General features: G+C 46.9%; 1 protein-coding gene across 1 annotated transcript in view; it reads right to left on the minus strand.

Moving 5' to 3' along the window:
- PROZ (protein Z, vitamin K dependent plasma glycoprotein) overlaps positions 1–24476 on the minus strand; it is a 73299-nt gene that overhangs the window by 30214 nt on the left and 18609 nt on the right. Inside the window, exons 4-5 of the mRNA XM_063459713.1 lie at positions 23216–23329; positions 6830–6967 (exon numbers count right to left, since the gene is read on the minus strand). Coding sequence (XP_063315783.1) covers positions 6830–6967; positions 23216–23329 — 252 coding nt within the window. The remainder of the gene's footprint in view (positions 1–6829; positions 6968–23215; positions 23330–24476) is intronic.

Raw genomic sequence — 24476 nt, forward strand, 5'->3', positions numbered from 1 at the left:
TATGGACTCAGCAGTCTGTGTGTGTATGGACTCAGCAGTCTGTGTGTGTGTGTATGGACTCAGCAGTCTGTGTGTGTGTGTGTGTATGGACTCAGCAGTCTGTCTGTGTGTGTGTGTGTGTATGGACTCAGCAGTCTGTGTGTGTGTGTGTCTGTGTGTGGACTCAGCAGTCTGTGTGTGTGTGTGTGTATGCACACTTTAGCCCTGTTACACGCGTCTGGGAGCTGCTGTTGACAGGTACTAGTAGTCTAGAGATTGGGACATGGGGTATATGCTCAGCTATCTGTATAATACTATAGTGCTGTTCTCGTATAATACAGATCTGTGTGTGTATAATCCCAGGATAGTCAGTGTTCCTGTATAGTGCTGCTCTCTGTCTTGGGATATTATACATGTGTGTGTGTATGGACTCAGCAGTCTGTGTGTGTGTATGGACTCAGCAGTCTGTCTGTCTGTGTGTGTGTGTGTGTGTGTGTGTATGGACTCAGCTATCTGTGTGTGTGTATGGACTCAGCAGTCTGTGTGTGTGTGTGTGTGTGTGTGTATGGACTCAGCAGTCTGTGTGTGTGTTTCTGTGTGTATGGACTCCGCTGTCTCTGTGTCTGTGTGTATGGACTCAGCAGTGTGTGTGTGTGTGTGTGTGTGTGTGGACTCAGCAGTCTGTGTGTGTGTGTGTGTGTGTGGACTCAGCAGTCTGTGTGTGTGTGTGTGTGTGTATGGACTCAGCAGTCTGTGTGTGTGTGTGTGTGTTTGTGTGTGTGTGTATGTGTATGGACTCAGCAGTCTGTGTGTGTGTGTGTGTGTGTGTGGACTCAGCAGTCTGTGTGTGTGTGTGTATGGACTCAGCAGTCTCTCTGTGTGTGTGTGTGTATGGACTCAGCAGTCTGTGTGTGTGTATGGACTCAGCAGTCTGTGTGTGTGTGTCTGTGTGTATGGACTCAGCTGTCTGTGTGTGTGTGTGTGTGTGTATGGACTCAGCAGTCTGTGTGTGTGTGTATGGACATAGCAGTCTGTCTGTGTGTGTGTGTTTGCATGGACTCAGCAGTCTGTCTGTGTGTGTGTGTGGACTCAGCAGTCTGTCTGTGTGTGTGTATGGACTCAGCAGTCTGTGTGTGTGTGTGTGTCTGTGTGTATGGACTCAGCAGTCTGTGTGTGTGTGTGTCTGTGTGTATGGACTCAGCTGTCTGTGTGTGTGTGTGTATGGACTCAGCAGTCTGTCTGTGTGTGTGTGTATGGACTCAGCAGTCTCTGTGTGTGTGTGTGTGTGTATGGACTCAGCAGTCTGTCTGTTTGTGTGTGTGTGTGTGTGTGTATGGACTCAGCAGTCTGTGTGTGTGTGTGTGTGTGTCTGTGTGTATGGACTCAGCAGTCTCAGTGTGTGTGTGTGTGTGTGTGTATGGACTCAGCGGTCTGTGTGTATGGACTCAGTAGTCTGTGTGTGCGTGTGTATGGACTCAGCAGTCTATGTGTGTGTGTGTGTGTGTGTGTATGGACTCAGCAGTCTATCTGTGTGTGTGTGTGTGTGTGTATGGACTCAGCAGTCTGTGTGTGTGTGTGTGTGGACTCAGCAGTCTGTGTGTGTGTGTGTGTGTTTCTGTGTGTATGCACACTTTAGCCCTGTTACACGCATCTGGGAGCTGCTGTTGACAGGTACTAGTAGTCTAGAGATTGGGACATGGGGTATATGCTCAGCTATCTGTATAATACTATAGTGCTGTTCTCGTATAATACAGATCTGTGTGTGTATAATCCCAGGATAGTCAGTGTTCCTGTATAGTGCTGCTCTCTGTCTTGGGATATTATACATGTGTGTGTGTATGGACTCAGCAGTCTGTGTGTGTGTGTATGGACTCAGCAGTCTGTCTGTGTGTGTGTGTGTGTATGGACTCAGCAGTCTGTGTGTGTATGGACTCAGCAGTCTGTGTGTGTGTGTGTGTGTATGGACTCAGCAGTCTGTGTGTGTGTGTGTGTATGGACTCAGCAGTCTGTCTGTGTGTGTGTGTGTGTGTGTATGGACTCAGCAGTCTGTATGTGTGTGTGTGTGTGTGTGTGTGTGTGTGTGTGTGTATGGACTCAGCAGTCTGTGTGTGTGTGTGTGTGTATGGACTCAGCAGTCTGTGTGTGTGTGTGTTTCTGTGTGTATGGACTCAGCTGTCTCTGTGTGTGTGTGTATGGACTCAGCAGTCTGTGTGTGTGTGTGTGTGTGTGTATGGACTCAGCAGTCTGTGTGTGTGTGTATGGACTCAGCAGTCTGTGTGTGTGTGTGTGGACACAGCAGTCTCTCTGTGTGTGTGTGTGTATGGACTCAGCAGTCTGTCTGTGTGTGTGTGTGTGTATGGACTCAGCTGTATAATACTATAGTGCTGTTCTCGTATAATACAGATATGTGTGTGTATAATCCCAGGATAGTCAGTGTTCCTGTATAGTGCTGCTCTCTGTCTTGGGATATTATACATGTGTGTGTGTATGGACTCAGCAGTCTGTGTGTGTGTGTATGGACTCAGCAGTCTGTCTGTGTGTGTGTGTGTGTGTGTATGGACTCAGCAGTCTGTGTGTGTGTGTATGGACTCAGCAGTCTGTGTGTGTGTGTGTGTGTGTATGGACTCAGCAGTCTGTGTGTGTGTGTGTGTGTGTGTGTATGGACTCAGCAGTCTGTCTGTGTGTGTGTGTGTGTGTGTGTGTGTGTGTATGGACTCAGCAGTCTGTGTGTGTGTATGGACTCAGCAGTCTGTCTGTGTGTGTGTGTGTGTTTCTGTGTGTATGGACTCAGCAGTCTGTGTGTGTGTGTGTATGGACTCAGCAGTCTGTGTGTGTGTGTGTGTGTATGGACTCAGCAGTCTGTGTGTGTGTGTATGGACTCAGCAGTCTGTGTGTGTGTGTGTGTGTGTGTGTGACACAGCAGTCTGTGTGTGTGTGTGTGTGTGTGTGTGTATGGACTCAGCAGTCTGTCTGTGTGTGTGTGTGTATGGACTCAGCTGTATAATACTATAGTGCTGTTCTCGTATAATACAGATATGTGTGTGTATAATCCCAGGATAGTCAGTGTTCCTGTATAGTGCTGCTCTCTGTCTTGGGATATTATACACAAACAGACCTGTATTATACAGAGAGCAGCACTATACAGGGAGCAATGACTGTCCAGGGATATTATACACACAGCCATGTATTATACAGAGAGCAGCACTATACAGGGAGCACTAACTGTCCCAATTTATGATACATACAACCCTGTATTATACAGAGAGCACTGACTGTCCAGGGATATTATACACAGACAGTAATTGATTTTTCAAATGTTGGCAACTATGGCACTGTATCAAAGGAAATGTGTTTGTTTTCTAATAATCCCTGGTGGAAAATAATGAATCCTTCACCAGGGATTATAAAAAACAACAACAACACATTGTGTCGGAGGCGGGGCTTAACATGTGGCAGGGGCAGGGTCAAACTGTGGCGAGGGCGGGGTTGAATGTGCCCCCCTACTTTTGTCCCTGGCCCACCATGTGACCCCCCTAAAAATGAATCCTAGAGACGCCACTGTGTGTGGGGGCAGTGTGTTTGTGTATGTGGGGGGCAGTGTATGTGTGTATGGGGGTCGTGTATGTGTGTGTGGGGCAGTGTATGTGTGTCTGGGGCAGGGTATGTGTATGGGGGGCAGTGTGTGTGTGTATGGGGGGCAGTGTATGTGTGTCTAGGGCAGTGTGTGTGTGTATAGGGCAGTGTGTGTGTGTATGGGGCAGTGTGTGAGTATGGGGGCAGTGTATGTGTGTCTGGGGCAGTGTGTGTGTATGGGGGCAGTGTATGTGTGTGTAGGGTAGTGTGTGTGTATTGGGGGCAGTGTATGTGTGTGTAGGGTAGTGTTTGTGTGTATATGGGGGCAGTGTGTGTTTGTGTAGGGTGTGAGTGTGTGTGATAAGGCTAGGGGGGCTTTTTATATATTATGCTTTTTTATTTTATTTATTTAATTAAAATAAATATTCATTTATGTCCCCCCTCCCTTCTTACCTTTACTGGGAGGAGGGGGGACATTTCTGGATCCCTGGTGGTCCAGTGGGGATTCCCTGGTGGTCCCAGTGGTGGTGAGGTGAACTCTAGCCTCCGGTCCATGAAGGCACATTGCAGGCTGGCGCCTGCATGTGCTGGCAGGGGAGAGGGAGACCGTCGATTTTCTCGGGGGGGGGGGCAATTGCCCTGTTGCCCCCCCCCCCTGGATCCGCCACTGACCGAGCCCCCATTCGAGGCTGCGTGAGTTGGGGCTATTAAACTGAACAGGGGACCTAGCATCCCCCCTGGCCCCCACCCATTAGCGACAAGTAGGGGCCCTAAGTATCAAAAGGAGGCGGACCTATAGTCTCGCCCCCAGCCACCACCCATGAGTGGAAGATGGGAGTCAAAAGTACCAAAGGGGGGACCTATTGTCTCCCCCCGGGACCCACCCATGAGCGGTGGGTGGGGGCCAAAAGTAACAAAAGGGGGGGAACCTATTGTCTCCCCCCATGGCCCCCACCTATGAGCGGCAGGTGGGGGCACTAAGTAACATAAGGGGGGGGGCTATTGTTTCTCTGGCCCCCACCCATGAGCGGTGGGTGGGGGCAGTAAGTAACAAAAGGGGGGTACCTATTGTTTCCCCCCAGACCCCACCCATGAGCGGCGGGTGGTGGCCAAAAATAACAAATGGGAATGGGGACCTATTGTCTCCCCCCCAGCCCCACCCATGAGCGGTGGGTGAGGGCCAAAAGTAACAAAAGGGGGGGGGACCTATTAACTCAGAGCACTCTGATTGGTTGGTTTAGGCCAACCAGTATGAGTGCTCTGACTGGTAACTTGCAAGGCTCAAATTTACGTATCAGAACACTCTTATTGGTTGGCTTAAACCAACCAATCAGAGCGCTCTGAGTCAAATTGCAGGGCGTGGGAAGGCTTTACAAGCCTTTCCCCGCCCTGTGGAGCTCAGTCAGTTTTTTTTGCGCTTGGGTCTTTTTTATTTTATACGTTTGTCGGGCTTAATGGATTTGAATTTGGCCTTTTTGGGGGCTAAAAAAAGAAGGTTGTATAAAAAAGAAGACATCAAATGGTAAGTTTTTTTTTTACTTATAGGTATTTTTTAGTTTTATTGTTCCTCCTTCACTATTTTAGGGTGAGGGGGGTAGGTAGGGCCTTATTTTATTTTTTTGATATGGGGTGACTAGGTGCTTGGGGTCCCCTAGTGACCTGAGGGGTGTATTTTGTTATTTAGCCCCCACCCGTCGCCCATGGGTGGGGGATGTGGGGGACAATAGGTGCCCCCTTATTGTAATTTAGGGCCTCCACCTGCCGCTCATTGGTTGGGGGCTGGGGAGGAGGGCAATAGGTCTTCCCTCCTCCCTATTGTTTTTTAGGGCCCCCAGAATTTTCCATTAAAATGCACGGATGTTAGGGTGTCAGTTTTTTTTTACAATATTAGTGATCAATATTATTTGGTTCAGGTCAGATTGAATTTTTTCCTATAGTGGGTTGCCTAATTAGTAGAAAGTAAAGGCTAAATGTTGGTGAGATAGGATCATATTCATAGAGGAAAAAGCTTATTCATAATTTCAGGCCAGATTGAACTTTTCCATTAAGAGAGTGCCCAATTAATAGAAATAAAAACACATTTTGGTGAGTCAAGATGCTTTTCATAGATGAATAACTTGGTTACTTTTTTAGAATTTCCTATTAAAATGCTTAGGGTGTGACATTTAGTGCCACGTGTTGTGATTAATATAATTTGGCTTTGAACATAATATAGTATATATACCAGCCAGGAAGTAAACCCTGTGACACAAAAGGTAAAATGAGCCAGGAAGTATATATACTATATTCTGTTTTATGTGTTACTGAGTGTTTGGGGAAGCACTTTTTTTTACTGGTTTGACACATTTATTATCACACTTGAAACTCGGCCTTACACACTTTATTGTTTCTTTCCATAATTTGGCTTTGGCCAATTTGAACTTTTCCATGAATTGAAGAGCGATGCCCAACTAGTAGAAAAAAAGTAAAATTTAGGTAAGCCAAGTTTTTTTTATAGGGGAAAAGCGTGATCACTTATTCAGAATTCCCCATTGAAATGCACAAATGTTAGGGTTTCCCAGTTTGGTGCCATATTTGCTATCAATATAATTTGCCTCAGGTGAGACTTATTTTTTTCCATTAGTGTGATGTACTAAAAAAAGCCAAATCTGGGTGAGTCAAGTTGGTTTTGATAGGGGAAAATCCTGGTACTTATTCAGAAGTTCCCATTGAAATACATAGATATTACGATGCCAGGTATGATTATATTTTGCAATCAATATAATTTGGCTCAGGCCAGATTTAACTTTTTCCTATAGAGTGATGCCCAGTTAGTAGGAAACAAGTGAGATTTGGGTGAACCATGGTGGTTTTCACAGGGGAAAAGCCTGGTAACTTATTCACAATTTCCTATTAAAATGCATGGATGTTAGGTGCCAAGTTTGGTTACCAGGTTTTAAAAATCAATATCATTTGGTTAAGCAAGAGTGAACATTTTGGAACTTTTCTGCTTGTTGTTTAGTAAATAATCAATTTGATTAAAGAGAAGCTGGATGACCAGCAGGCCAATCTGAATAAAAAAAAAAAATAAAAAAAAAAACAGGAACAGGAAGGAACAGGAAGTTAACTTCAGCCTTTGAATAAGAAGCTGACTTCATCTGCATTCGTTTTAGTTTATAATTTGTATTGTTAGCTGTCAACTCACTAGAGTGTCTGTTTGAAAAACACCTTACAATATTAATATGTTGCAATTCCAATTAACTATTTATTTAATTACAATTGTCTTATTTATACTTGCCTGATGGATAGCATGACCTTTCATCTTCACCAAGTGTATATCCATTAGCACAAGAACAAGTGAACGTTTCATGACCATAGTTAGGATTACAGAAGTGTTGACATCCTTCAGTCATATCAGCGTGGCACTCATAGTTTGCTAAATAATTAGGTTACAAATAAGGGTTAATTATGCAAGTACTTTGCTTTTAGAGTTCTAAATCAGCTGACTTGTAAGAGGTTTTTTTTGTTTTTGTTGAAAGAATACAAAAAGAGTGTATTTATATGGACAAGCTTGCAGTGTTCAAGACCAGATTTCCCATAATCCCGAACCTTAAATTGAACCCCTTCCAAAATCTAAACTCCTTTCTTTAACCCCAAATTTAAAGTATTACTTTTAGAAATGGTCCTGGTGGTAGGAATCGGTGTGTAGCGGTTCTGCTTAGGGCCTTAAAGGTTTTTTTTTTTTTTTTTTTAAATACAAAATCAGAGCAGGCATGATTTGTATAATAAGTCAACCATACAGCCCAGATCAGTGGAGTGTAGCAATTATAGTTGTGCATACGCAAGTTTCTCCCATCTCTGGAGCTCACCCAGAGTGCCATTAGTTTCTTGGATACCTCTCTTACCAAGGCCCTACTTCCACAATTGCTCAGCTTGGGTCTAGGGAGAGTGGTTGTTCAAAATGTCTTCTATTTTATAATTATGGAGGCACTATATTCTTTGAATCCTTCAATGCAGCTGAAGGCATTCCATAGGTTTTGATTGATGTGAATGAAAATATTTACTAAACTGTAGCATAAAGCTGGAAAAAAATGCTGGAAAAAAAAGGGTCTGAATACTTTCTGAATGCACTGTATGTGATGAGAAAGGGCTTCTGCCATATGCCTTCAAGAATACATAGAGAGATGGCTTTCATATTGCAGACAGTCCCACATTATGGCAGCACATGAAATACCAGAATTAGTAAAGTTAATACTTGGCTTTCATAGTTGCCAACTGCCCTTTGTTTTTTTTTGTTTTTTTAATAGATCATATTTATTGAGAATTTTCCGTAGTACAGAAGTACAAACAATATTATTAATAGCCACTGCAGTGATTAAATAATTCCACATATATGCATACAATATATTCAAAATCATCTTAGCTTAAGCTAAAACTGGATTTGGTGAAGTGTGGTGTGACAAAGAAGTGGAGGAGGGAAAGGGAGGGATCAAGGGGTACAAACAAGATGGTAATGACACTGAAGGTTGAAGGTGAGCCCAATATTGGCCCCCTGTTTTTCACACATTTTGAAATTTGTGCAAGGAACATAAATTCCTGCCGGACGTCTCTTTGTATTCATGAGGGTTTGTAGAGAGTAAAAGAATGGTTGTGTCGGAGGAGTCTCTGGAGACTTTGAATGTTTGGCTAAATTAGTTTTTGTTTAACCCCTTAAGGACCAAACTTCTGGAATAAAAGGCAATCATGACGTGTCTCACACGTCATGTGTCCTTAAGGGGTTAAAGTACAATATTTCAGATCAGTTGTTCATGACATATGTTTAGATCACTGAGGAGCATTTTAGTAAGTAAACTTGAGGGAACCAAGGAAGTGTCTGCCCTGTGACCTTGGCAATGAGATTGTGGACATGTGGACTTTATCACAGCTCCAGAAGATATGAAGCAATGTATTGCTGGAGGATTTACATCTCCAGCAGGTTTTCTGTTTGTCTCCCAAAGAGAGAGGCACTCTGAGACTCCACTGAAATTAGCTGCTTCATCGTGCCATTCTTCAGGACAGAAAGTCTGTTAAAGGTCGACTTATGGCCCATGTTGTTTTTTTCAGGTATCTCTTGTGTAAGGAGAGAGTTGTAACATGTAGCTAATGGTTTAATATATTTTGACTATCTCATCCAGAGAATTTGGAAGTGTGTTATATATGATGAGTCTGTAGAGAGAACCTTTGAACGTTTAAGAATATTTTTAAGGCATAGGTAGGTGAAGATATCCACTGAGGTTAATGGATAAGTTTGCAAGAGTTCAGTGAGTAGGAGTATAGAATCAGTTGATAGTATTAGGCTAATTTGGGTTAAGCCTGTTGCTGCCCAACACTGCGCTGGGAAATTCAATGATAATTTCAGGGAATGAATGGTGCCAAAAAGATGAGTAGATTGGGCGGAATAAGTTTAGAATGCCACATTTGCCATATATGTAGGGATAGAAAGGTTTTTGACATAAATGGTCCACTTCTTTGTTTGTTCAGTGACAATGTCATGTTTTAGGCTCCCAGGAACTGTCCCGCATAGCCAGAGGCACAGCTGTCACCAGGTGCCGTATCTGATTGGGCACTGGACAGCATATCTGCTTTTTGAATAGAACTGTGAAGGAGCATTGCAGATTCCCTTGCAGAGATGAAGCCCACATATTCCTACAGAGACAGATGGATTATCAGTGCATCTGTGTCATTATCTGAATGTCAATTTGTATGGGTCAGTAATTTCATATCAGGGGAAAAGCCTTGTACTTTACTAGAACTCCACAGCAGCACATTAACATAGAGAGAAAAACACCAAAGACAAAAACATAAGGCATCTATAAAAGGCTCCTCCTAACCAACCAATTCCTCTTTCTTTGCTGCTCCGCAGACAGTACAGGTCAGAGTACCACTGCCTCCTGTTTTATATGGGTGGCTGCAGGGGCGGACTGACCGGTCGGGCACTTCGGACATGGTCCGAGGGCCCGGCCGGGAGGGGGGGCCGCCATCAGGGGGCCCGGCCGCCCCTTTAAATGCTGCAGCCGCCTGAGCGCTCTCTTAAGAGCCTCAGGCGGCTGCAGCTTCTCACCTCCCCTGTAGCGTGACCGAGCTGCACTCCGGTCCGCGGTGCCCTGCCGGAGTGATAGGAAGGTGCACAAACACTGTGCACCTTCCTGTCAGTCCGGCCGGGTACAGGAAACAGAAACTCCTGTTACGCGTGGAACAGGAGTTTCTGTTTCCTGTACCCGGCCGGACTGACAGGAAGGTGCACACTCAGTGTGCACCTTCCTATCACTCCGGCCGGGCACCGCGGACCGGAGTGCAGCTCGGTCACGCTACAGGTGGGGGGGGGAGGTGGGAGGTGGGGGGGGCAAAAAGAGAAAGGGAGGGGAGGGGTGGGCAAAAAGAGAAAGGGAGGGGAGGGGTGGGCAAAAAGAGAAAGGGAGGGGGCAAAAAGAGAAAGGGAGGGGAGGGGGGCAAAAAGAGAAAGGGAGGGGAGGGGGGGCAAAAAGAGAAAGGGAGTGGAGTGGAGGGGAGAGGAGGGGAGGGGGGGCAAAAAGAGAAAGGGAGGGGAGGGGGGGCAAAAAGAGAAAGGGAGGGGAGGGGGGGCAAAAAGAGAAAGGGAGGAGAGGGGAGGGGGGGCAAAAAGAGAAAGGGAGGGGAGGGGAGTGGAGGGGGGGCAAAAAGAGAAAGGGAGGGGGGCAAAAAGAGAAAGGGAGGGGAGGGGGGCAAAAAGAGAAAGGGAGGGGAGGGAGGCAAAAAGAGAAAAGGAGGGGAGGGGGGAAAGAGAAAGGGGGGGCAAAAAGAGAAAGGGAGGAGAGGGGAGGGGAGGGGGGCAAAAAGAGGAAGGGAGGGGAGGGGGGGCAAAAAGAAAAAAGGAGGGGAGGGGGGCAAAAAGAGAAAAGGAGGGGAGGGGGGCAAAAAGAGAAAAGGAGGGGAGGGGGGCAAAAAGAGGAGGGGAGGGGTGGGCAAAAATAGAAAGGGAGGGGAGGGGGGCAAAAAGAGAAAAGGAGGGGAGGGGGGGCAAAAAGAGAAAGGGAGGGGAGGGAGGGGAGGGAGGGCAAAAAGAGAAAGGGAGGGGAGGGGGGCAAAAAGAGAAAAGGAGGGGAGGGGATGGGGTGCAAAAAGAGAAAAGGAGGGGAGGGGGGCAAAAAGAGAAAAGGAGGGGAGGGGGGCAAAAAGAGAAAAGGAAGGGAGGGGGGGCAAAAAGATGAGGGGAGGGGAGGGGTGGGCAAAAAAAGAAAGAGAGAGGAGGGGGCAAAAAGAGAAAGGGAGGGGAGGGGGGCAAAAAGAGAAAGGGAGGGGAGGGGAGGGGGGCAAAAAGAGAAAAGGAGGGGAGGGGGGCAAAAAAAGAAAAGGAGGGGGGGCAAAAAGAGAAAGGGAAGGGAGGGGAGGGGGGGCAAAAAGAGAAAGGGAGGGGAGGGGGTAAAAAGAAAGGGGGGTAAAAAGAGAGAGGGGGTAAGGGGAGGGGGGTAAGAAGAGAGAGGGGGGTAAGAAGAGAGAGGGAGGGGGTAAGAAGAGGGGGGTAAGGAGAGGGAGGGGGGTAAGAAGAGAGGAGGGGGGAGTAAGAAGGGGGTAAGAAGAGGGGGAGGGGGGAGTAAGAAGGGGGTAAGAAGAGGGGGGAGGGAAGAGTAAGAAGGGGGAGGGAAGAGTAAGAAGAGAGGAGGGGGTAAGAAGAGGGGTGAGGGGGGTAAGAAGAGGGGGGCGGGAGTAAGAAGGGGGTAAGAAGAAGGGGAGGGGGGAGTAAGAAGAGGGGGAGGGGGTAAGAAGAAGGGGGAGTAAGAAGAGGGAGGAGTAAGAAGAGGTGGGAGTAAGAAGAGGGGAGGGGGGTAAGAAGAGGGGTAGGGGGGAGTAAGAGGAGGGCAATTGCCCCCTCCCCTGTCCGCAGGCACCGTGCGTGCAGCCGGCAAGGGAGGGAGGAAGAGAGGACCCGGAGCTCAGCCTGCAGCTCCTCTGGGTCCTTCTTGCGCGAGCACAGATCGTTGCCGCGGTTACTACGGCTCTGGCGAAAGTAAACTCTAGCCCTGGAGCTACGGGCTAGAGTTCACTCTCAACACTGTGACCACCAGGGATTCCTGGTGGTTGCAGTGGTGAGAGTGAACTCTAGCCCCATAAACACACTACCCCCACACACCATACACATTCACACACTGCCCCCCATACACACACACTGCCCCCACACACACCATACACATTTAAACACATTGCCTCACACACACACACATATACTGCACACCCATACACACACAGCCCCCCATACTAACATTGCCACACACATACACAGCCCCCTCATACACACATTGCCCCACACACCCTACACATTCACACACTACACCCCCTCACACACACTACACCCCCTCACACACACTGAACCTTTCACACACACTGCACCCCTTACACATTGCACCACTGCTCCTATACCCTACAACAGCCTCATATCCCAGCAGACCCCAGGTAAGTTGTCAAACTGTTCTTAAACGGTTTGACTACTTACTCTGGGAGGGGGGCCCGGCCCTCCTTGCACCATAACGACTACACAGAGCAGTAGTGGTTATTGTGCATGGATTATTTCTTTAAATAATCTCCAAGTGCCCCAGTAGCCAGCAAGCCAGCCAGCCCACAGGCCAGCCAGCCCACAGGCCGGCCAGCCAGCCAGCCCACAGGCTGGCCGCTGGCCAGTAGCCAGCCAGCCAGCCCACAGGCCACCAGTTAGGCTTACAGCCAGCAAGCCCACAGCCTGCCAACCGCGGCCAGCAAGCCACAGCCTGCCAGCCAGCAAGCCACAGCCAGCAAGCCGACAGCCTGCTAGCCGCAGCCAGCAAGCCCACAGCCTGCCGGCAGTAGCCAGCAAGCCCACAGCCTGCCAGCAAGCCCACAGCCTGCCAGCCGCAGCCAGTAAGCCCACAGCTTTCCAGCAAGCCCACAGACTGCCAGCCAACAACAGTAATTAAGGTAAGAGGAGCCAACTTGGCCTAGGTATCAGCGAGCTATGTTGTGTTGCTATATTGTGAATAGGAACCAGAGTGTTGGAGAGACCCCCCTCCAGGCCCCATTAGACTCCATTGTAGTCTAGCCCTCAATTGTAGTCTCTACTGGGGCCTGGAGGCGACTGTTTCCAGCAGGGACACTGAGATGGCCTCTGTTAGAAAGACCCCCTTCCAAGCCTATTAGACTCCATTGTAGTCTCTAATAGGGCCTGGAGGGGATTCTTTCTAACACACTCTCTAAAGGACACTGAGATAGCCTCTGCTAGAAAGACCCCCCTCCATGGCCCATTAGCCCTCAATTGTAGTGTCTACTGGGGCTTTGAAGGGATTATTGCACTTTTGTTCCTTGTGTCTAAAGATTGTGTAGGGTGAGGCTGGAGGCGGTGCATGGAGGCGGGACATGGGTGGCGCTTGCTGCGGAGTATGGGTGGGGCCTGTAAGGGGGCCCTTGATTTATTTTGCCCGGGGGCCCTGAGGGTTCTCAGTCCGCCCCTGGGTGGCTGTGTGTGTTTTATTACTATATCCTTGGGGGGTTATGCTATGTTTGTCATTGCAGTTATTTGGTTTTGTTTTCTCTATTTTTCTGGTTTGTGTGCTTTCTGTTTGGCAGTTTCTGACTGCCTGCGTTTTTTTGCCTTGCTTTCTCCAGTTTTGTTTTGTTTTTGCGGCTTTATTTTGCCGTCTGTCTTTTTTCGTCCTCCTTTGCCTCTTGTTTTCTCTTGTTTGCCGATCGCCGACAGCCGGGACCGCGGAGTAAGACTCCGGCAGCCCCGCATGTTGATTCCCGCCGCGGGAATCCTTTTCTTGCCCCCCTGTCCCTCCCGCGTTCCCGCTCGGCTTTCTCTTCACGAGCGGCGTGGGGAGGGATCAGGGGCCTCATGGTTGCCGCTTAGCTATGGCTGTCTGTGCGCCCTTCCCCCGTGACCGCATGGTCGGGTCCAGGGGTGCACGGCTCCCTGCTGTTCATGTCGCATGTGCGCCCTGCACTTAAAGGCACAGGGCCTCCATTTTTCTTCTGTGGCTCTATTTCTCCATCCACATCCCTGGTGGTACAGTATTAGTTGTGGATGTTGTTGGGAGTTTTTTCTTTCTGCAGGGATTAGAAGTGTTGCTACATCTTACGGGTAGCACTATCGGTTAGTTGTTCCTTGTTGCACCCAAACACAGTCTACTGTGTAGCCAATATATTCTGCTATACCAGGTTATATATCTTATTTTATGTTTTCCCTGTCTCTATGCATGTAGCCGTAGGATACATGTTGTTTGAAACTATACTAACTGCAGTCACACAGTACATGGATTGTGTGCCTATTCTGCTTTATCTATGCATGCTGCCTGGTCTAATTGAGGGACCCGCCGGCCAACAGCGTGCATCATCCAGAGTGAGGTCTGGGACGCACGCCAACCTCACGAACAGCCGGCAGAGAGGGTAACAAACTATCCATATCCATCCTGATCGGTCCCCATAACAAAAACGGAACAACATACACAGATGTGCTGGTAATAATCTTGCAAAACGTCCCTGACTAGTATTTATTTATTTATATGCAGTTTTATATTTTTATATCTTATACTTTGAATGCCTCGACATAGGCGTTTTTTCTAATAAATTTTGAATTATTTTTAACCTTATTTGGACTTCATTGGATTTTACTGATTTTTATTTTATAAATTTTTTCACTATATTATGGAATACAGTCATCTATACTGTATTTCCACCTTATAAGAAACATATCTTTGTATTACATTTGGTATATACTCTGCTCACTCTGTGACTACAGATTTAAAGACGTATACACCATACACTTTTTGTGCTATTACGTATCAACGTTATACTGATTTATCACATTATAGGAAACAGTTCCCTATACTGATTCCCTATGTATGAAAGTGATCCCTATTTCTCCTTTGCACAAAGTATAGTATTTGGTGTGTACCTAATTTCACTCTGTTTTTAACAGATTTAAAGGTATACACACCATATATACAAATATTGTGTTTTTATCCTGAATCCTAACAAAGCCTTTTTCAAGTGAACCAGCTCCTGGATCCATTACACTGGACTTACAGCGTTAACCACAATACTTCACATTTTAGACAGTTTTTTGGTGAAATTTCTGTCTATATCCAGTTTTGAGCACTTCATTTCAAGTCAGACTCCCTCATCCCTGTGTGTTGCACTAGGCATACCAGACCAACCTAATTGAGGATTGGTTTATACAGTACATCTGCATGTTTTCCTACATGGGACCCTGCTTGGTGACATTATTCCCACACTGGTCTGGGCCTCACCTGGGGACCTGGGACATCTCTACCCTGCACACCCTACATCCGGATTTACCTGCATGTCACCTATTGGGATTTCCTTTTCCTGCCTCCATTTATCACTGAGCCGGTTCTACCCGTGCCTGTATACTGGCCAGCCTTGTCTGTGCCTTTATGATTGACCTGATTTGTCAGTGCCCCTTGATTTGCCTGCTTTGTCTGTGCCCCATGATTTGGCCTGCGTTGTCTGTGCCATATTATGCATGCTCCTGGCCTGATGGCTCCATTCCTGGACCCCTGTTATTGTGCCTGCATGCGTTAATACTTGCCTCGGCCAATTATAGGGGTGCGGCCCCTACTGCCTGCTAGGGATACCTGTTCTCTATCTCCTCAGGTATCACCTACAATCATCACGGACATTATGGAGGCCTCTGCAAAGGAGCAGAGTTTGCAGGCATTGATTATGTGGCAGGGTCTGCCTTTAGGGAGACAGCCCTGGCTAGGGCCCTCCCTCAATCACAACCAGACAGAGGTGCGAGGGGAAACCCCGCTTGGCAGACGACTCGACTGAGTCAGACTCTCATGGGAGAGAGCAGGCAAGTGCGCAAATGCGCTATTGGAAGGGCGAAGACCCTGAACCAGGCTCCCGGTAGGGCAAGGCTCTGGCGAAGCAACATGGTTCGAGGTTATCAACCTCGCGCCGCCGTCTAGCAGGCGCAGGGGAGGAGGCCTCCTTGCCCCCCCCCTACCATGGCCGTACTGGATGAGTGGCGGGCAGACCAATCCCCTTCAGTGGCAGTAGATGATTGGGACGAGGACCGTAGTGTTGGCCAGGGTTGGCGCTAGGAGGATGGAGACGCGCCGGGAACAGAGGCCCCCATGGTGGTGCCGGGAGACGACACCTTTCTAGATACTACAGGTGAACCTCTGTCTGACCCTCGCTCTATCTGGCACCCCAGGTCCTCAAAATGGTCACGGCCCGACCACTTAGCACAATTCGTGCGCTACTGGGTCCGTAGACCCCTGGAAAGGGAGGCCCGCAAGAAACTACGGATTTTGACCCCCTGGTGGCCTTGTACTTGAATCGTACGGGTCGGGCCCCACGAAAGGGGTCGGGCGTCGCCTCCGCTCAGCGCAAGATAAACAGCTGGATAGGCTGGGCCCCTTTGTGCAGGATGTTGGCCCTGTCGGACGTGGCCTACACGGATGGTACGAGCCTGGACCCAGCCGTCATGCGGGATTGGGCGCTACGCCCCATTTGCCTTCTAGGCGATGCTGATGTGGTTCTGCACCGAACGCAGGTAAACGGCTCTGTTCCGTTTGGACAACAAGCTATCGGAGCTAGGGTCCAAAGAATTGGGCCCCCTGGCAATAAGACCTACTGTTCAGGGAACCTTTCATTAAGGAGCTACAGAAACGCATCAATTTCTTTGCTTCCCTGGATAAAGCACAGTCCTCTATAAAGAAAGTGTTTCGCTCACTGTTATCGCGGCTGGTCTTCGGACCCCCACAAATCCCGTGGCCCATCCTTTTTTCCACCATACCAGCCCAGATCTCCCTACACTCGAAGGGCGGGTAGAGGTTGTGGAGACCGTGCCAGAGGACGAGCGAGATTTCCTACGGGTGAGTACAACTCCTGCCACTTTCAATTCCCCTCTATTGCATACCGACAGATTGTTTCACTGCAGAGACTGGTGGCAGGAAGTGTCTTCAAATGCATGGGTCCATCAGACGGTACGGGGTTATGTCGTGGACTTCCACTCCCCACCAACGCAGGTTGGACCTCCAAGTGTATCCTTCGTCACGAGAGTTCAACGTTCTTTGATAGATTCGGAGGTTCGGACTCTGCTCGCCATTGGCGCTATCCAGCGAGCCCCGGATTTGGGGGGCTTCCTCAGCTTGATTTTCTAGTGAAGATGAAGTCGGGGGAGTTCCGCACGGTGATCAATTTCGGGAATTGAACACCTTTGTTGTCTGCTACCACTTCGAGTTGGAGGGCATTCATCTCCTTCGGGACCTTCCCAGGCCGGGAGACTTGTTCATGTGACTGGACCTGAAGGATGCTTACCTCTCCGTCCTGGTGGACAAGAGCGGTCGCGGGTTGCTTCGCTTCTCCTGGAATGGCGTCCCTTGCCAATTCACATGCCTCCCGTTCGGCCTCAGCTTGGCCCCTTGGTGCTTCACCAAGCTGCGGACACCTGTGGTTGCCCGATTCTGGTCAGAGGGCGTCCGTTTCCTGTTATTTCTGGATGATTTGCTGGTCCTCTGCGAAGATCCCTCCAGGCTCAGATATCAAACGTGTTCGGCGATCTCCTTATTGGAGCTCCTGGGATTCGTAGTTAATCTGAAGAAATCAGCTTTTGAACCTTCCCAGACGGTGGAGTTCTTGGGTGTCGTGGTCGATGCGACGGAATGCGTTCTCCGTCTGCCTTTGGCACAGATGGCGACCGCCCAGGAGGTGATGAGAAGGTTATTACGGCAAGTCTGGTTTCCCCTCCAAATGTTTGCTCGCATGGTGGGCCTCCTCTCGGCCTCGATACAGGCAATATACCTGGGCCCACTACTCTACTGGACAATGCAACGGCTGATGGCCCCTGTTCTACGCAAGTGACCTTCTTCGGACCGGATGATTTCTCTGTTCCCGGACGTGATGGCCGGACTGCGCTGGTGGCTTCTGCGCATGGCCGCATGGCACTGCACGGCAATATTCGGACCAACCCCGGATTTCGTGCTGGAATCGACTGCAAGCCTTTGGGGTTGGGGTGCCACGTGCGCGACTGGGTCCACGGGCGGCCCGTGGTCGGACAAGGAATCTGAGTTCCACATCAATTGCCTGGATTGATTGCGGGTTCGTTGGCAGTTCGGAGCCTGGCAAGTCACCTGTCGGACTGCTGCATCCTCCTTCAGAGGGACAAGGTCTCAGTGGTGCAATATACCGACCGTTTGGGGGACGCTCGGTCTCGCACACTGGAGGTGATGAAGGGGATTTCCAGCTTCTGCTTCCAGCGCAACATCGCCTTACAGACAGAATATCTGCCGTGGGAGTCGAACCTGGCGGCGGATTGGTTCTCCAGTCATTGGAAGGATACCGGCGACTGGGGACTCTTTCGACCCATCTTCCTCGTACTCGAGCGTCGTAAAGGGTTCGTTCACGGTGGGTCTATTCGCCTCCGGGACGACCATCAGATTCGGGCGTACTTTAGTTTGCTCCCGGACCCAGCGTGCGCGGCGGTGGTCGCGTCTCGACAGGTATGTTTTTTTCTCAGGAAGCATAGGTGTTTCCTCCGTTCGCCTCGATCCCCCGGGTATTTCTTCAAGTTCGAGGTCGACGTGTGTCTTTAGTGTTGTTGACTCCGCTATGGCGGGATCAGTCTGGTTCACGGAGCTTCTGGATCTTTCCTGTCGGGATCCTCTTCTCTTAACGTCCTCTCGTATACTCCTCTTGGTCTCTTTCGGGAGTGCCTGGTATGTCGAGGCGTCATCGCTATCGGCCGGGGACCTTCTCTGGGTTTCCTGGGCTCCCGGGACGAGGAGATGTTATCTCTCAGCATGGATTTCATGGTGTCGTTGGTGCTTGAGACGGGATACCGAGCCCTTTACCGGCCCGTGACCAACATGCTGAGTGTCTTGTCCCTCCTCGGTGATTTGGGACGGTTGTGCCGTCCGGTTTATTTGACTAGTCAATTATTTAGGCGGCGCGTGTTCCGTTTGGAGTTTTTTTCCCATCAGGCAGGACCCGCTGGTCTGCAGATTTATACGTGGGATGAGGCTGGCACGTCCTCCGGCACCCAAACACTCTTCCCTCTGGGAGGTAAGTATGGTTTTAACGTTTTCTTCGGGATTTGGCTGGGGTTCCTTGACTTTTCCCTTCGCCAGCTTTCTGCTGTGTTTGCCCTCTTGTTGTGTCTGGTTTCGTTCAGACGTGTTTCTAATGTCCGGCCCTTCGCCCCTGTCCCGACTCGATGGATGAGATGGTTATTGACACTAGCGGGGGTGAATGCGACCTTTGGAGTGCATTCGGTTAGCGGCGCTGCTGCTTCCGAGTTTCCTTGGTGGGCATTTCTCTTCGGGAAGTTTTGTCTGTGGCGGTCCGGTCCCGTGTGGAGATTTTGCGCCAGTTTTACTTTAGACCGTCGGACAATGTTTCTTTGGTTTTGCTGTCAGAGCGTTAAAACAGCAAATATGAAGCCTCCTGTCATGATATAAAATTGTAGATTATACTAGCTTTAGTATAACTATAATCTTAATTTTATTAATGACAGGAGGCGAATATTTCCCACCCGGTTTTTCTTGCCCTCTCTTTGTTTAGATTGATTGTTGGTTGATTTTCTACGGGTTGTTGAGTCGCCTGGGCTAGATATGGTAGTCTAGGGTGCTGCCTGGGGAAGTTAGGGGAGGTGTCTATTATATTGGTATTGTCAGTAATTATATACTGGGGTTTCATGTTTTTGTACTATCAGTACTGTACCGTGGGATTTATGTTTTCTCAGTACCTTTCATTCACTAATGAGTGTTTTCGACTCTGTTTATCTCGTTTCAGGGTAATGGTTCGACTACATTTCATGGAATCAACGGTTTCGCTGGATGTAGGGCAAGATTACATCTGTTATTCGAAGTCCTTTTACAGATGGCATTCATTGTTGTGTTATGTTTTTTCCTTTTATTAGTTTATTGCATTTTGTGTACCTTATGTCTTGTCGCAGCGTGAAAGAGGAAATGGTTGGTTAGGAGGAGCCTTTTATAGATGCCTTATGTTTTTGTCTTTGGTGTTTTTCTCTATGTTAATGTGCTGCTGTGGAGTTCTAGTAAAGAGAGACTTAAGCAAATATTCGCCTCCTGTCATTAATAAAATTAAGATTATAGTTACACTAAAGCTAGTATAATCTACAATTGTATGTCACTTTGTCTGGATCAGTGTGTGTGTGTGGGTCAGTGTGAGCATGGATCGGTGTCTGTGTGTGTGTGTGTGTGTACAGGCCACTGTGGGTGTATGGGTTAGTTTCTGTCAGTGAGTGTGTTTATGTATCTTTGAGCTTTGTGTGTGTGTCTGTATTTCTATGTATGTCTGTCTGTATGCATGTATGTATGTATGTCTATGTATGCATGTATGTGTCTATGTATATATGTATGTATGTATGTTTGTCTGTATATGTATGTGTGTATGTCTGTGTATGTATGTATGTCTGTGTATGTATGCATGTGTGTATGTATGCATGTATGTATGTCTGTGTATGTATGTATGTATGTCTGTGTATGTATGTATGTGTGTGTGTGTATATGTATGTCTATGTATGTATGTATGTATGTCTATGTATGTGTATGTATGTATGTCTGTATGCATGCATGCCTGTCTGTCTGTATGTATGTCTATCTGTATGTGTGCATGTATGTCTATTTCTGTATGTATGTCTGTCTGTATGTATGTCTGTATGCATGCATGCATGTCTGTCTGTCTGTCTGTATGTATGTATGTATATGTATGTGTCTATGTATATATGTATGTATGTCTGTGTATGTATGTATGTATGTATGTATGTATGTCTGTGTATGTATGTATGTATGTTTGCCTGTGTATGTATGTGTGTATGTCTTTGTATGTATGTATGTATGCATGTATGTATGTCTGTGTATGTATGTATGTCTGTGTATGTATGTATGTATGTCTATGTATGTATGTGTGTGTGTGTATGTATGTCTGTGTATGTATGTATGTATGTATGTCTATGTATGTGTATGTATGTATGTCTGTATGTATGTATGTCTGTATGTATGCATGCATGCATGTCTGTCTGTCTGTATGTATGTCTATCTGTATGTCTGTATGCGTGCATGTATGTCTATTTCTGTATGTATGTCTGTCTGTATGTATGTCTGTATGCATGCATGTCTGTCTGTATGTCTGTATGTATGTCTGTATGCATACATGTATGTCTATGTATGTATGTATGTATGTCTGTATGTATGTATGTCTGTATGTATGCATGCCTGTATGTACAGGGAGTGCAGAATTATTAGGAAAGTTGTATTTTTGAGGATTAATTTTATTATTGAACAACAACCATGTTCTCAATGAACCCAAAAAACTCATTAATATCAAAGCTGAATATTTTTGGAAGTAGTTTTTAGTTTGTTTTTAGTTTTAGCTATTTTAGGGGGATATCTGTGTGTGCAGGTGACTATTACTGTGCATAATTATTAGGCAACTTAACAAAAAACAAATATATACCCATTTCAATTATTTATTTTTACCAGTGAAACCAATATAACATCTCAACATTCACAAATATACATTTCTGACATTCAAAAACAAAACAAAAACAAATCAGTGACCAATATAGCCACCTTTCTTTGCAAGGACACTCAAAAGCCTGCCATCCATGGATTCTGTCAGTGTTTTGATCTGTTTACCATCAACATTGCGTGCAGAAGCAACCACAGCCTCCCAGACACTGTTCAGAGAGGTGTACTGTTTTCCCTCCTTGTAAATCTCACATTTGATGATGGACCACAGGTTCTCAATGGGGTTCAGATCAGGTGAACAAGGAGGCCATGTCATTAGATTTTCTTCTTTTATACCCTTTCTTGCCAGCCACGCTGTGGAGTACTTGGACGCGTGTGATGGAGCATTGTCCTGCATGAAAATCATGTTTTTCTTGAAGGATGCAGACTTCTTCCTGTACCACTGCTTGAAGAAGGTGTCTTCCAGAAACTGGCAGTAGGACTGGGAGTTGAGCTTGACTCCATTCTCAACCCGAAAAGGCCCCACAAGCTCATCTTTGATGATACCAGCCCAAACCAGTACTCCACCTCCACCTTGCTGGCGTCTGAGTCGGACTGGAGCTCTCTGCCCTTTACCAATCCAGCCACAGGCCCATCCATCTGGCCCATCAGGACTCACTCTCATTTCATCAGTCCATAAAACCTTAGAAAAATCCGTCTTGAGATATTTCTTGGCCCAGTCTTGACGTTTCAGCTTGTGTGTCTTGTTCAGTGGTGGTCGTCTTTCAGCCTTTCTTACCTTGGCCATGTCTCTGAGTATTGCACACCTTGTGCTTTTGGGCACTCCAGTGATGTTGCAGCTCTGAAATATGGCAAAACTGGTGGCAAGTGGCATCTTGGCAGCTGCACGCTTCACTTTTCTCAGTTCATGGGCAGTTATTTTGCACCTTGGTTTTTCCACACGCTTCTTGCGACCCTGTTGACTATTTTGAATGAAACGCTTGATTGTTCGATGATCACGCTTCAGAAGCTTTGCAATTTTAAGAGTGCTGCATCCCTCTGCAAGATATCTCACTATTTTTGACTTTTCTGAGCCTGTCAAGTCCTTCTTTTGACCCATTTTGCCAAAGGAAAGGAAGTTGCCTAATAATTATGCACACCTGATATAGGGTGTTGATGTCATTAGACAACACCCCTTCTCATTACAGAGATGCACATCACCTAATATGCTTAATTGGTAGTAGGCTTTCGAGCCTATACAGCTTGGAGTAAGACAACATACAAAAAGAGGATGATGTGGTCAAAATACTCATTTGCCTAATAATTCTGCATTCCCTGTATGTATGTCTGTCTGTATGTCTGTCTGTATGTCTGTATGTATGTCTGTATGCATGTATGCATGCATGTATGTCTGTATGTATGTCTGTATGTATGTATGTATGTATGCATGCATGTATATCTATGTATGTCTGTATGTATGTATATGTATGTATATATGTATGTCTGTATGTCATTATATATGTATGTCTGTATGTCAGTATGAATATATGTCTGCATATCATTATGAACGTATGTCTGTGTGTATGTGTGTATGGATGTCTGTATGTCTGTCAGTATGTCTGTATATATGCATGTATGCCAGTCTGAATGTATGTATGTATGTCTGTATGCCATTATGAGTGTATGTCTGTATGCCATTATGAATGTATGTGTGTATGGATGTCAGGGTCTGTATGTCTGTCAGTATGTCTGTATGAATGTATGTGTGTATGAATGTATGTGTGTATGTATGTGTCTTTATGTCCTCATGCATGTGTGTCTGTATGTATGTTAGTATGTGTCTGTCTGTCACTATGTATGCCTGTGTGTCTGTATATGTGTGTATGTCTCAGTATGTGTGTGTCAGTATGTATGCCTGTATGCGTGTGTGTCTGTTTCAGTATGTGTGTCTGTTAGTATGTATCTGTGTCCTTTTGTATAAGTGTGTGTGTTTGTGTCTGTGTGTGTATTCCTGTGGGCGGTATTTGGAGGCGGGCCCCAGGGGACCCAGACCCTGAGCTGAGTTAAGGGCCCCAAAATTTCTGGTGGCGGCACTGTTTGCATTCCTCAAAAACCCAAAGCAATCTGAAGTATTAAATATAATTTGAACAACTACTAACCATTTCCATTTTGGCTTAGAAAGACTTCAAATCATTTCTTACCATGTTGACAGTTTTCACCATGGTATCCAGAAGGGCAACTGCAGTGATAACTACGAATTGTGTCCTGACACTCCCCTTGGTTCATGCAAGGATTTGAGGAGCATTGTCTACCAACTGCATTGAAAACATAAAATAATGTATTAATAGTTAATCTCATACATTTAAATGGCTAAATTAATTTCAAATCAAATGACAGAGATGACAAAATTTACTTAAAATGTAGAGTGAATTCTAAGCTATCTCATGTCTTTTGCTTTTATGACACTACATATTGTCCCAAAGACAATAATTGGAGAAGAGGCAATGGCATGAAAGTAGTGGAGAAAGACAACAAGAAAAGAGGAAGAAAAATCTATATTTAAACAAATATATATATAATCAGAACATAAATGTGTCCTTTTTTTTTTTTGCTCTTGGATGTTCAGGTTTTTGGTTTCTTAAAAGTCACATTAATTAAGGATTAATTAACACATGATGCAGCTATAGAAACATGGAGTAAAATCGCAACTAAAGAAGAATATTATGTTTGAAAAGTAAGCTCTGTGCACTCGCCCAAGACTCATTGGTGAGTGTTATCGGGATGCAACACCTACATGCAGAGGCTTAACTAGAAACCACAAGGCCCCAGGGTGAAAATTCTTCCAGGTGTCTTATTACCCTACCCCACCACCCCCAAGCCCCTCCATGTTTCCCATCCTCCCAGCAGCTCCTCCATGTTTCACATTCCTATCCCCAGCCCCTTCCATGTGTCTAATTTTCCCCTGCCCTTACATGTGTCTCATACCTCCCCCATCCCTCCATGTGTATCATTCTACCCAGCTTCTCAGTGTGTCTCAATCCACCACAAGCCCCTCCATGTGTCTCATGCCCCAAGCAGCTACTCCATGTGTCTCATTTACCCCAGCCCCACCATGTGTCTAATTCCTTTCCCCAGCCCTCCATGAGTCTCATTCCTCCCCTCAGCCCTACATTTGTCTCATTCTTCACCAAGTCCCTACATGTGTCTCATTCCCCCCACTCCCTCCATGTGTCTCGTATCTCCCCCATCCCTCCATGTGTCTCATTCCTCCCCCTAGCCTCTCCATGTGTCTAATCCCCCCCCCCCCCCTCCTCACCCACAGCACCTCCATGTATAATTTCCCCCCAAGTGCAAAATAAGTAGCTTCAAAAATGGGCATAGAAAAGAGTTAGGTGCAATAATCAGGACTTAAAAGTTATGTGCCACTGCAAGCATGAAGAGTTCTTGGCATATTCTCTAGGG

Source organism: Pelobates fuscus, chromosome 1 (genome assembly GCF_036172605.1).
Source record: "Pelobates fuscus isolate aPelFus1 chromosome 1, aPelFus1.pri, whole genome shotgun sequence".
NCBI lineage: Eukaryota > Metazoa > Chordata > Amphibia > Anura > Pelobatidae > Pelobates > Pelobates fuscus.